This window comes from Poromitra crassiceps (assembly GCF_964638095.1).
Source record: "Poromitra crassiceps genome assembly, chromosome: 11".
Taxonomy (NCBI): Eukaryota; Metazoa; Chordata; class Actinopteri; order Beryciformes; family Melamphaidae; genus Poromitra; species Poromitra crassiceps.
This window is the reverse complement of record NC_139643.1, coordinates 25,219,990-25,233,936: the sequence shown is the minus strand read 5'-3', so window position 1 is coordinate 25,233,936 and position 13,947 is coordinate 25,219,990. Positions and strand designations below refer to the sequence as shown.

Genomic DNA, 13,947 nt, shown 5'->3' with positions numbered 1-13,947 from the left:
CGATTTCTACGATTTACTTGACCCAGTATGTCGTTATGAATCCAACCATAATATGCACATTGTCATTCCCAGCATGTCAAAAGTTACATTCATTGTTTATTATTCATTATTCATTGAAATAATTTGATGTTTTTTTTTAATTATTTTCAGACTCCATATGTATATCACATTTAAATGTTGTTCCCTTGCGTTTACTGTGATTAACCCTTGGTTCTCCTCTCTGGCAGAATGCCCAGCGGTTGGCAGCAGGAGCCCAGGTGGCACAAAGCCTCAGCACACCGGTGGTCTCTGTAACCACACCGAGTCTCCTGGCCCAGGGGCTGCCCTTCTCTGCTATGCCCACAGCTTACAACACAGGTGAACTACCCACAGCTTACAACACAGGTGAACTACCCACAGCTTACAACACAGGTGAACTACACACAGCTTACAACACAGGTGAACTACCCACAGCTTACAACACAGGTGAACTACCCACAGCTTACAACACAGGTGAACTACACACAGCTTACAACACAGGTGAACTACCCACAGCTTACAACACAGGTGAACTACCCACAGCTTACAACACAGGTGAACTACCCACAGCTTACAACACAGGTGAACTGCCCACAGCTTACAACACAGGTGAACTACCCACAGCTTACAACACAGGTGAACTACACACAGCTTACAACACAGGTGAACTACCCACAGCTTACAACACAGGTGAACTACCCACAGCTTACAACACAGGTGAACTACCCACAGCTTACAACACAGGTGAACTACCCACAGCTTACAACACAGGTGAACTACCCACATCTTACAACACAGGTGAACTGCCCACAGCTTACAACACAGGTGAACTGCCCACAGCATACAACACAGGTGAACTGCCCACAGCTTACAACACAGGTGAACTACCCACAGCTTACAACACAGGTGAACTACCCACAGCTTACAACACAGGTGAACTACCCACAGCTTACAACACAGGTGAACTACCCACAGCTTACAACACAGGTGAACTACCCACAGCTTACAACACAGGTGAACTACCCACAGCTTACAGCACAGGTGAACTGCCCACAGCTTACAACACAGGTGAACTACCCACAGCTTACAACACAGGTGAACTGCCCACAGCTTACAACACAGGTGAACAGCTTACAACACAGGTGAACTACCCACAGCTTACAACACAGGTGAACTACCCACAGCTTACAACACAGGTGAACTACCCACAGCTTACAACACAGGTGAACTGCCCACAGCTTACAACACAGGTGAACTACCCACAGCTTACAACACAGGTGAACTGCCCACAGCTTACAACACAGGTGAACTGCCAACAGCTTACAACACAGGTGAACTGATACCCACAGCTTACAACACAGGTGAACTGCCAACAGCTTACAACACAGGTGAACTACCCACAGCTTACAACACAGGTGAACTGATGCCCACAGCTTACAACACAGGTGAACTACCCACAGCTTACAACACAGGTGAACTGATGCCCACAGCTTACAACACAGGTGAACTACCCACAGCTTACAACACAGGTGAACTACCCACAGCTTACAACACAGGTGAACTACACACAGCTTACAACACAGGTGAACTACCCACAGCTTACAACACAGGTGAACTACCCACAGCTTACATCACAGGTGAACTGATACCCACAGCTTACAACACAGGTGAACTGATACCCACAGCATACAACACAGGTGAACTGATACCCACAGCTTACAACACAGGTGATCTCTGAAGGCTCAGGCTCTTTAGAGAGGGAGCAAAATAAGCTTTCTGTTCATGGAGAAATACAGAAACTCAAATAAGGGGAAATGTGTTTTTGTTCAAGTATGTCCGCATTTGTGGCCATTATCCTGGAGTGTAATCGCACCATATATTCCTTTGACAAACTAATTTAATTTGGACTTATAGGGCTAACCCTTTCTAGCACTTTTTATTTTAAAAGCCCTGTACTGTACATGCAGAAAGCATTTCTCCTTGTGATTAGTTTTTCACGTAGCCTCTCCTGAAATTACTTAATCACACACACACACACACACACACACACACACACACACACACACACACACACACACACATACACACACACACACACACACACACACACACACACACACACCTCTGTGTCTGTCTTTTTGGAGATGACAGTGTTTGACTTGAAAGATACTGACATATTACATGGTTGTAGTGGCATTGGAACAGATTAAAATAAAAATAAAATGTCAATCCTCCTCCTCTTTGGCCTCTCCCAGAGTACCAGCTGACGAGTGCTGACATCACTGCTTTACATGCCTTGGCATCACCTGGCGGCTTGTTACCGACCAACGTGTCCACATGGCAACAGCAGACTGTTTCCCAGCAACCGCAGCAGCAGCAACATCAACAACAGCAGCAACTTAATCTTGCATCACTCAGCAACTTGGTGTAAGTCTTATCTTCATGTTCTCCAAACCTGGGATGGGGTTCCAAAAAGCCAGCAGCCCTGTGTGAGAGCTATCAGTCCACTGGATATCCTTTGTTTCATGTTAAGATACTATGCTGTTGACTTTCATGTCAGCGTGCATGGTATCCCCATACCATGACTCTATATGTTAGCAATTCACATACGTAGTGAATTGGTCTCTCACCAGCATCTCACCATCTCAGTTTCTTCATAACTTCACCTTAAACGTAATTTTGAACCTTAAACTGAAGCACTTATGCAATATGAACCAGTGTGCAGTATTTGGAAGGAGGAGATACAGTTGACTTATGTTTATTGTCCCAAAGAGAAAATGGTCTTGGACACACATCACTAATATAGTATAGAAAATACACCAGAACTTATATATGTAAGTATATACAACACCATGTACATATGATATAGGCTAGAGTGACACATTGTTTGATCTCCTTACTCTTATTTGGATGTGAAATGACCATCGTTGGCAGCTTTTAATTTGAGGTTAAAGACCTACAGGCCTTTCTGTGCGTGCTCACTCTCATCTCAGGCTCTGGTTGATGTATCGATGAAAGTGGCTGTTCTTCATAGAGAGAGAGAGAATTTATACTGTAAGTAATAACTTAAATGGCTCAGCTACAGAGCTGGTGCTCCAGCACACTTTAGCAGGAAGGATGCTTGCAGACACGAGGGCTTGAAGCAGGTCCTCCATTTCTGCTCAGGCAACATGCAGAGTAATTGATTGGCCTAAATGAGTGAAGTTAATTAAGGGTCTAAAGCCTCAAACGCACTGGGAGAGAAACCTGACGCGCGCCATTTGATGCGCGTCAATTTCTGCTCCTATAGCGCACTGCAAGCATCAGATACCAAATACCAATAGCACAGAACCAGTAGTATTTTGGGGGAAAGGTCACTAATTTATATGTCGGCAGGCACAATGACTGATGAATAAACAGTTGTTAATAAGGGTAGTTTTGAGCCCCTTGTCAGTCAGAGGCTGTAATCGTCCTACCTGTCTATCAGGCAGTGCTGCTGCGGGAAGCAATCCAGTCTATCCAAGCTTTTGCAGATCTGATCTCATCATTACATGCAGCAGGGATACATATTTTTGGCAGACGATGTGTTTAGAAGAGTGTTCTCACTTTGTTCAGACAGACAGTCTTGCTATAGTGTAGTGTTATATTTTACACGCTTGCTATATTTAAACTGCCGTGAGATTTGTTTGGGGAGCGTATGCGAGACAGGCGGGGATTAAAATGGGCAGAGAGACAGAGAGAGAGAGGAGGGGAGCTCAGAGCGCTTTGGTCGCTGCCTGCTGGAGCCTCATTTGACGCTCCAAAATCGAAACGGGCTTGGAGTACGGGCGTCAGAACGCTCTTGGCGCGCGTTCGGCCTTTTGAAACAATGGGTGGACTTCAAAACGCGAGCGTCAGACGCTCCCTGTGCGTTTGGGGCTTTAAGTTATCATGCGTTTGGGGCTTTAGTTATCATGCGTTTGGGGCTTTAGTTATCAATAGAGCTTCGTACTCCAAATGGTTGAAATGTGCGACGAAGTACAAACTGTACAAAGGTCTATCGCTGTTGATCCAGGAGGGCTCGAGATACTTCAAAGTCATTTCACATCCAAAGTAACAGGACGATGGAGCCGTATCGTTAAACATTGTCACGTTCCGCCCCTCACACAGTCGTCACACCTACGCAGAGAAAGTCTTATTTAAAAAAAGTGAAAAGTTCTGCCAATATTGTGAGATAATTCCATTTTATTCCAATGCATTTTCAGTTTGCGGGAAATAAGGCGGGTCACTCCAGTAGTATGAGGAAATGCCGCTTGATTCCCGAAAGTTCCCGTTGGCAGACGTACCGGATTAAACCACTTTAAGATGGAATTTCTTTTGTCGTTTAGAATGTTGTAACAAAAGGAGTGCGTTGACTTGTCAGGTTTGGGGTGTGGTGGCGATCCTTGAAGTGTGTTCTCTCCTCTTGTCCACAGCATGTGGGGCATGGACAAACAGAACAGCGAGGTGTCCAGTCTGGCTGCCAACCTGAGGTGAACAGCGGCCACTAGTGTGTGCCAAATGTCATGACCTTGTCTGTGGGGGAACTGCAGTGCACCTTGCATTCAAAAGAGTTCCCAACTCGGAGGCTGGCGTTTCTTCTTGAATACAAGCACTTCTCTCTCTCTCTCTCTCTGTCTCTCTCTCTCTCTCTCTCTGTCTCTCTCTCTCTCTCTCTCTCTCTGTCACTCACTCACTCACACACACACACACACACACACACACACACACGTACCAATCTGCCATGAAGTCAACCACACATTAATGTATGAACGATAACAAAGGACAATCAAATTCAAAATGATCAACCTCTAAACAAGCAGAAAGCACTGTGACATGCATTATGCATATACCACTTGACTCTGTTGGAAATGTGAAGGTCATTATTGATTTGGTCGACAACGATGAGGAGAAAAGTTCAGTGAGATCTTAGTGAGGTCTGTATAAAACTGCTCAACCTTTTCATAATTATGAAGATTGGATAAACGGGATGCAATTAAATTAATTTAACTGGAATGAAAAGAGACCAGTTGCAAATCAGACCATGGGCATCATATTTGCTGTCGTACATGAAATTGCAGACACACTCTTTCGTCTCTCTCCACGCAGACACACCGGCGTCGTTTATATGCACGGATGGAGTCACTGATTTCTTGACTTACCTGCCAGAGAAACAGACACATAGTAAATGAAACGTATAAATGTAGCGGTGTACCTGTGCAGCTGCCAAGAAATAGCACTGTTCATGTTGCTATCGAGATTATAGCCCAGATCTGCTAAAATGGACGCAAGGGGTTCAGTGCAAAAAACAAGTACAGATGCAATTAGACCTGCAGTTGCAAAAATAGTTGCTAAGTTTGGGCGTGCAAACGAAAATCGGCGCAGATCATTTGTGAGAATGGGAAAACCTCAAATATATCAAGGCAAACTAAAGCACGATTGCCACGAGCAAAAGATCTGCACGACCCACCATCACTAATTAATGAAAAGTTTAAGTCTGTTCATCGTTCACGTTCTTTGCTCTCCCACTGTTGTGCCGATGTCCTCTTTAGCTCTGTGAAGTAATTTAACCTTCTGTAAGGAAACTACATCTATTACCATGGGAGGGAGGAGTGTTCAGACTAGCCAGGTGCGCTCCAGACAAGCTGTTATTATTGTTATTATTAATGGCCTCACCTAAGAGCACAAATCACAAAAAGCACAACAGACTAATGCAATAAATAAACCTTTTCGATTACATTTTTTCCCCCCTTCCTAACGGTCAAAACATCCCAAGCCTCCATGGACGCAGAGTTGAGACGTGCTCTTTCTAGCTCTGCACGCTCAGCAGATAGCAAGCGAGCCTCTGGCGTTGATAAATCACATACACTGACAATTTCCCTAATTCGCTCCGTCTGTTGCACTCCAGCCTTGGAACACCCATACATGCATTATGCAGTAAGAACATATGTTTCCCAATTGAGCCATTTATTCAGGTGCAAATGCAAAAAGTTTTTTTCCGTGTGTGTCTGCCGGTTTGATTTAGTCTGGTAGAAACCTTCCGTTAGATCAGGGCCTGTGTGTTTCTTATGCTAACTACAACATTATTGCCGTTAAAGAAACGTTGCTTGCAATAATGTTTGACACTTTCCCCACACATGCCTTCTAATTCACCTCTTCCCTTTGGTTTGGGCTCCAACATCTTCTTTTCTCCCCACAGTGTTGGCTCTCCGTCCAACCTGCTCTTGGGTAGAGATGAGTGGTTGGGCCGGTACTGTATCACACTTCCTGTTTCCTGTGTGTCTGTGCGCTTTTGGCTGCCTCCCCCCTATAAGCATGTCTTCTTCTTCTGTCTGCAGTCAAACAGGAAAGAGACATAGTTCCGGCTTCCACCATGTTCTCTAACCCGAGACTTTGTTGTTTCTGTTTTTGATTATGATTTGTAGTTTCTTCACATCACAGCCGAGTCATTGTGCCAACATACCACTGTCATACAAACCATTTCATGCTTCCTGGGCTGTTCTGTGGATTTCTTTGGGAGTGGCGGGTCATTTTGTGATGCTTTTGAAAATGCTCGCAGTGGATTGGATGATTGGATAATGAGGTGTGGCTTTTTGCTGTTGGTGCTATGCCTTGCAATGTGGGTTTTTTGTCTGACTCTGGAGTGACCTTTCGGTTTTCTAATACGCGTTTGTCAAGTGACTAATCATTATCACCTTTTTTCTTTCCTCTGTTTTCCTTATGCTCTGTCCCTCACCTTCCCTTCTCTCCCTGTCTCTGGCTCCTCCTCTCTGTCTGTCTCTGGCTCCTCCTCTCTGTCTGTCTCTGTCTCCTCCTCTCTGTCTGTCCCTGTCTCCTCCTCTCTGTCTGTCCCTGTCTCCTCCTCTCTGTCTGTCTCTGTCTCCTCCTCTCTGTCTGTCTCTGTCTCCTCGTCTCGGTCTGTCTTTGTCCCCTCCTCTCTGTCTCTGTCTCCTCGTCTCGGTCTGTCTCTGTCCCCTCCTCTCTGTCTGTCTCTTGCTCCTCCTCTCTGTCTCTGTCTCCTCGTCTCGGTCTGTCTCTGTCTCCTCCTCTCTGTCTGTCTCTGTCTCCTCCTCTCCGTCTGTCTCTGGCTCCTCCTCTCTGTCTCTGTCTCCTCGTCTCTGTCTCTGTCCCCTCCTCTCCGTCTGTCCCTGTCTCCCTTCTCAGGCCTGTGAGCCATATACCTCAAGGCGCCATGCTGACCGTCAACACAAACCAAAGCGTGAGCATCAAGTCGGAGCCGGTGTCGCCCGGCCGGGACCGCAGCACGCCTTGCCCTCCGCCCTCCTCCAGCACGCCGTCCGCGACCATCCTGACCGCGCCCCCTCAGTACCCCGGCTCCCTGCTGTGCCTGGAGCCGCCCACCGGCCGCTCGCCCGCAGACAGTGTAAGCAGCAACGCCAGCTCCTTTGAAGGCAGCGATCGCGACGACACCGGGGCGGGGGGCGGCGGCACGGCGGCGGGCGCCGCGGGAAGCGTGGGCCCCGCCGGCCGGTCCCTCCCGCCCGACTTCAGTCCCTCCGCCGAGCTCCTCAGGGCACAGAACGAAGCGGAACAGGAGGGGGGGAACATCAAACGTATGAGATTGGACGCCTGGGCCACATAGAGGCCATGAGGGAAATTCTCTACACCCCGCCCGCCCCGCCCCCAAGTGAAGTCTTGGTGACACTTAACCACCCACCCGTCACCCACGACACACACACCCACCCACACTCATCCCTGAAAACACCCGACTGCCCCAACCCCACTGCCATGTGACACTACCATCACACATCTGCCTCTGTCCAACAGTTATAAAACCGTCTACTCAGCTGCTTTACCCAGACCCTAAAGGCTTGGCCAAAAAAGATAAGTAAAAAAGACCCTGGGGAACGTGCTCTGAGTGAGGGAAGGATGGCTTAGTGTGCAGCTGGATATTTTGTCCGAGCAAGGTTTGAATATAGAGACAGTAGAATCTCAAAGCCTTCTTGCTTGAATGGACTCCCATATAGTAATTTCTCTTGGTAGAACTGAGGCTTAAGACTTATCTGAGGAAACCATAAGAAGACATTTCTCTTTCACACGGTTTCGACGCGTAAACCAGATGTGAAACCAAATCTACACACGGGTAGATCCTAGTTTGCATCGCCGTCATATATATTTACATTGATCTCCGCTACATTGGCTCACGATGTGATTGGCTGCACTCGAGCTGGTTGTCAACATTATGGAACTTCTGCCATATTGACCGTCCGCTCTTGCTCTGCGAAACTTCTGTAAGTGTAAGTGTGTGCTGTCCATTCTTCCATCAATCACTTCCAAAATGCACTTTTTTGGAAACTTGACTTGGGACGAGTACGGTTTGTGAAGACAGAGTATCTGGCACTGAGCACTGACGGCCACACGGGGTCTTGGGTCAAGTGAATTCACCCTGAATGGATTTTTTTGCTTTCGTTTTTTTGGGGCTGCCACAATTTACCAACCTCGTACCCGAGCCTCGAGTCCCTCAGGTGGCACTCTGCGTTCAAACTAGTGCTACCAGCCAAGGCTAAGGAGTCGAGCACCCGGCCCAGAGTGCCAACATCAACCTCTCTTCAGAGAATGCCAAATGCCTCTCACACACACACAGTGCAGCAGGGACACGGAGGAAGAGCAACTCGCACTGTCGCACCCGCGACTCACGGCACCGTTATGAACCTGTCCATGCTTTTCAGCCATCGCTCTCTCTCTCCTCAGTTTGGGTGCTCGTACCGTCCTCTCACCTCATCACTCTTTGGAGCTCGGATGGAAATTGTCGCAGCAGAAATCCAGCCAGTCACGCAGCTTAATATAACAGGAGTAATAATAATATTATTATTATTAATAACAGGAATAGATGCCATCCAGTTTAATGCATAGTGAAGAGTTTTTTGAGCCTCTGGTGGCTTTTGGTAGGGAAGTATTTGGTTCTTTCAGTCCAAGTGTTCTTGATCTGTTGGTATTTTAAAGCTGTTTTGAAGGTCTGTTAGTTGTCCAGAAGTAGGAATTCTGACTTTGTATAAAATCACTCCTTATACAAAAAAAAGCATTGATGTCCCTCTCTTTAGCTCTCTCTCTCTAGCTCTCCTTAGCTCTTTGCGGTGTTTCAAAAAGTGAAAGGAAAAATCCATTTTCTATATTTCTACAGCTTCAATTGGCAACGAAGTAAAATAGCTTTTCGGCTTGAACGATGTGTATGTATTATGAATATATTTGCATAGACTTTGCTAGGTATCCCTAAAACAAGCAATGTGTTGATTCTCAGTGGATCTTGTTTGCATATATGAGTGTGAATTTGATATGTTTGGAGCTCCGGTGCAGGGGTTAACGCCACACTGGGTAGTGCTGGTGAATCGGACTTGTTTCAGTAAACCTATTTGATGCTAGCGTTGATGGTGTGCGCACTTTTCTGTCTCTCACTCACGCAGGCCCGCTTTGGTCGTGGTGTCATATTCTCTCCTTCGAAGGAAAACTCTGCACATCTCTCTTACGGTGCAGGTGCGTAGGACAAGGATATAATTCACACAAAATAAAGAGAGTCCCGCACACTGTCCAAACTTGCAAAATTATAAATTTAATATTGTAACGTTTCGGTCTCAGACCTTTCTCAAATTGTATTTGTTTGAGAAAGGTCTGAGACCGAAACGTTACAATATTAAATTTATAATTTTGCAAGTTTTGACAGTGTGCGGGACTCTCTTTATTTTGTCATATTCTCTCTCCTGCCACACATTTTAAACCCACGCTCAAAGTCAAATGAGCTTTTGTCCACGACGACCATAAAATGAGATATGGGTGAACTTCAGTAGGACACTGGCATGCAAGTAAAGGATTGCCAAGAGATACAAATATACTTAGTTTCCTCGTGATGTCATGATTATTAAATCATGAAAAACCTTTTCACTTTGTACAGCATACACACTTCAGCCAAGAAATGTGGCTACTGCTGTGCTGTCTGTTTTATTGTATCTTTTTTATAGTACACATTTGTTTTGACTGAACCATTTCAGGTTTGTGTGCATGTACACACGCCAGATTGTATACGATAAGTTTACTATACAAATATTAAGTTTCTCAGTTTGCATGATATTGAGTTTGTTTTGACACGACGCTCAAAAGCACAGACTTGTCTTTCAAAATATTGTTTGTCGACTCAACGTTTGTATTCTCTTGCGTCAATCCTGTGCTTTTAAATGTGTGTACAGGGTGAAACGGTGCAGAAAGAGTTGCAGATTCATGCGTTGACGCCACGTGGTGCGATTGTCCCCGTCCGCCGTCCCGGTGTCCCTCAGGTGAAGCCAGCGTTTTGCTCCGCTTCTTCGTCCCCATCGAACTGGCCAGAGCAGATGCTGACATTAGCCTACGTTGTGCTGTGGGAAAACCATCATTATGCTGTAAGATGAGTTCACCTCGGTGTGGTCTCACACTGTAGTGAGGCAGACAGGCCTGACACACCCGTGTCTAGCGTCGCGGTGTTTCCCCACGATTAGGTCATTTTCTTCGTCGCTCATATCGCACAGTCTGGCAGGTAGCTAGTTTTTCCACTCGACAAATTTCAGGTCGGTATATATTCTCAACTCGGTCAAACCTGGTAAACTGGTTTTTGACACCATGGCCGCCGGTTCAGTTCCCTAAAGAGCCTACTGATGATGTACACAGACTTCAGACAGAGCTAATGATATGACACTTTGGCAGCCATCATCTTCATGCACCTGCCCATTCGGGAATAACTTACACCCTGAACACCTTTCCATTTTGACAAAACTCATTTCCATCTTAACACCTCTGTTGGTGGTGGGCGTTGATGGTGGACTGAAATGTGACTCCACACACCGATTGGCTGCGACATCCTGCCCCCTGCAGGTTTGTTCGTGTACAAACGGTTCTCTGTCCAATCTAGCAATGTAGTCTCAAGACAATCTATATATGAGAAAGGAAAACCTGCACCCATGTTACTTGTTGTGTACAATGTTTTTTAGAATCTCACTATTTTTGGATTGTTAATTTGTGCTGGTGACAGTTCCATTGTCTATTATTATAATGATATTATTATGGAGCTTTTATTTTATTGCTATTTTGTGTAGGATAGCCAACTGTTTTTTTTTTATTATTATCTTCCTTATCATAAACATATAGTACTGGTTTCCTTTTTTTTGAAACAACTTGCTGAAAATTGCACGATCAGTTATTGTGGTATTAGCAAATGCAATGAAGGAAATACCAGTTAAATGCTGCAATTTTAATTAAGATATAGAATATATTTATAAAATGGGAAACAACTGAAATTAGTAATTCATTAAATTTGAAAGATGTAAATGCATGGGATACAAGTAACAACACAACTTATGTTACATACAGTAATGATAAAGGACATGCATCACAGATGAGTTTAAAACTCAGAATAATGTAGCATATGAAATACTAAAGATGAGATTTATAGCTAATATATTGTTTTGAGCTAGTCTGCTTTGGGTTTTGTTGTAAAGAAATATTTCTTTTTGTTGTTTTTTTGAGAATGATATACAATTTGTGTATATTTTCATATACAAAGTATGCACTGATATGTTATTAAAATTCTATACCGCTTTTACAAAAAAGTGTTTGTTGTACCAAAGTATCCAAGTCCCTTGAAACCTTATCCTTTTTGCGTATGTTTTACCGTATTTTATATATTAAATAGACAAACTGAGTGAAATGAATTTGAATCTGTGGTTTATTTTCCAACGGGGTGGGGGGGTTCTTCTAGAGTGCATCAGATGAGATTAAATTGGTCGCCCCAAAATAAACATTCTAAATTGGCCCTAAGCTTGGACACAACATTATGGACGAATAATCCAGACGAATATCCCATAGAGATAAACAGTGTTTATCTCTATCACATCTATATGCCATAGAGATAAACAGTGTATCTATATCCCATGGAGATAAACAGTGTTTATCTCTATCACATCTATATCCCATAGAGATAAACATTGTCTATCTCTATCACATCTATTTGCCATAGAGATAAACACATTGTCTATCTCGATCACATCTATATGCCATAGAGATAAACACATTGTCTATCTCTATCACATCTATATGCCATAGAGATAAACACATTGTCTATCTCTATCACATCTATTTGCCATAGAGATAAACACATCGTCTATCTCTATCACATCTATATGCCATAGAGATAAACACATTGTCTATCTCGATCACATCTATATGCCATAGAGATAAACACATTGTCTATCTCTATCACATCTATATGCCATAGAGATAAACACATTGTCTATCTCCATCACATCTATATGCCATAGAGATAAACACATTGTCTATCTCTATCACATCTATTTGCCATAGAGATAAACACATCGTCTATCTCTATCACATCTATATGCCATAGAGATAAACACATTGTCTATCTCCATCACATCTATATGCCATAGAGATAAACACATTGTCTATCTCTATCACATCTATATGCCATAGAGATAAACACATTGTCTATCTCCATCACATCTATATGCCATAGAGATAAACACATTGTCTATCTCTATCACATCTATTTGCCATAGAGATAAACACATCGTCTATCTCTCACATCTATATGCCATAGAGATAAACACATTGTCTATCTCCATCACATCTATATGCCATAGAGATAAACACATTGTCTATCTCTATCACATCTATTTGCCATAGAGATAAACACATCGTCTATCTCTATCACATCTATATGCCATAGAGATAAACACATTGTCTATCTCGATCACATCTATATGCCATAGAGATAAACACATTGTCTATCTCTATCACATCTATATGCCATAGAGATAAACACATTGTCTATCTCCATCACATCTATATGCCATAGAGATAAACACAGCATCTATCTCTATCACATCTATATGCCATAGAGATAAACACATTGTCTATCTCTATCACATCTATATGCCATAGAGATAAACACATTGTCTATCTCTATCACATCTATATGCCATAGAGATAAACACATTGTCTATCTCCATCACATCTATATGCCATAGAGATAAACACATTGTCTATCTCTATCACATCTATATGCCATAGAGATAAACACATCGTCTATCTCTATCACATCTATATGCCATAGAGATAAACACATTGTCTATCTCTATCACATCTATATGCCATAGAGATAAACACCGCATCTATCTCTATCACATCTATATGCCATAGAGATAAACACATTGTCTATCTCTATCACATCTATATGCCATAGAGATAAACACATTGTCTATCTCCATCACATCTATATGCCATAGAGATAAACACATTGTCTATCTCTATCACATCTATATGCCATAGAGATAAACACAGCATCTATCTCTATCACATCTATATGCCATAGAGATAAACACATTGTCTATCTCTATCACATCTATATGCCATAGAGATAAACACATTGTCTATCTCTATCACATCTATATGCCATAGAGATAAACACATTGTCTATCTCCATCACATCTATATGCCATAGAGATAAACACTGTTTATCTCTATGAACTGGCCCCTGACTTAAAGATGGATGCAGTCTGATGATTTAAACAATCTTTGAGCAACAGTTGTACCAAAAGTTTGTGGCTTTGTGTTATTGTTGTAGAGGAATCTTACAAATTGGACCTTGATGCTATTAACACATGGAAAAATGGCCATGGATTCTGTTACCATTATTCAAACAAACTGGCAATCAGCCAGTAGCGAGCACACTCACCGGTGTTTTTAAAGTTTCGGTGCACGGCACAGGAGAATACTTTGAAGGAGGAGAGCCAGCACACAAAATGTCCTTTCGTTGTATTTATTCCAGTTTTCACCAGGTACAAGCACGAACGTTTCAGCCTAACGGCCTTCTTCAGCGTGATACATGACATTTTGTGTGCTGGCTCTCCTTCTCCTTCTGTTACCATTAGC

General features: G+C 43.5%; 1 protein-coding gene across 4 annotated transcripts in view; it reads left to right on the top strand.

The window, feature by feature from the left end:
- LOC310785341 (myocyte-specific enhancer factor 2D homolog) overlaps positions 1–11,698 on the top strand; it is a 33,241-nt gene extending 21,543 nt beyond the window's left edge. The window contains exons 8-14 of one of the 4 annotated variants that reach the window (XM_083646381.1): positions 228–357; positions 2,274–2,445; positions 4,452–4,508; positions 6,215–6,265; positions 7,180–7,399; positions 9,438–9,507; positions 10,215–11,698. In XM_083646381.1, the coding sequence (XP_083502507.1) occupies positions 228–357; positions 2,274–2,445; positions 4,452–4,508; positions 6,215–6,265; positions 7,180–7,399; positions 9,438–9,507; positions 10,215–10,219 (705 nt within the window). In that variant the 3' untranslated portion in view covers positions 10,220–11,698. Of the gene's footprint in view, positions 1–227; positions 358–2,273; positions 2,446–4,451; positions 4,509–6,214; positions 6,266–7,179; positions 9,573–10,214 lie in introns of those variants that run through there. The other 3 variants (XM_083646380.1, XM_083646382.1, XM_083646379.1) reach the window with 3 other exon arrangements.
- Positions 11,699–13,947: the final 2,249 nt, after the last annotated feature.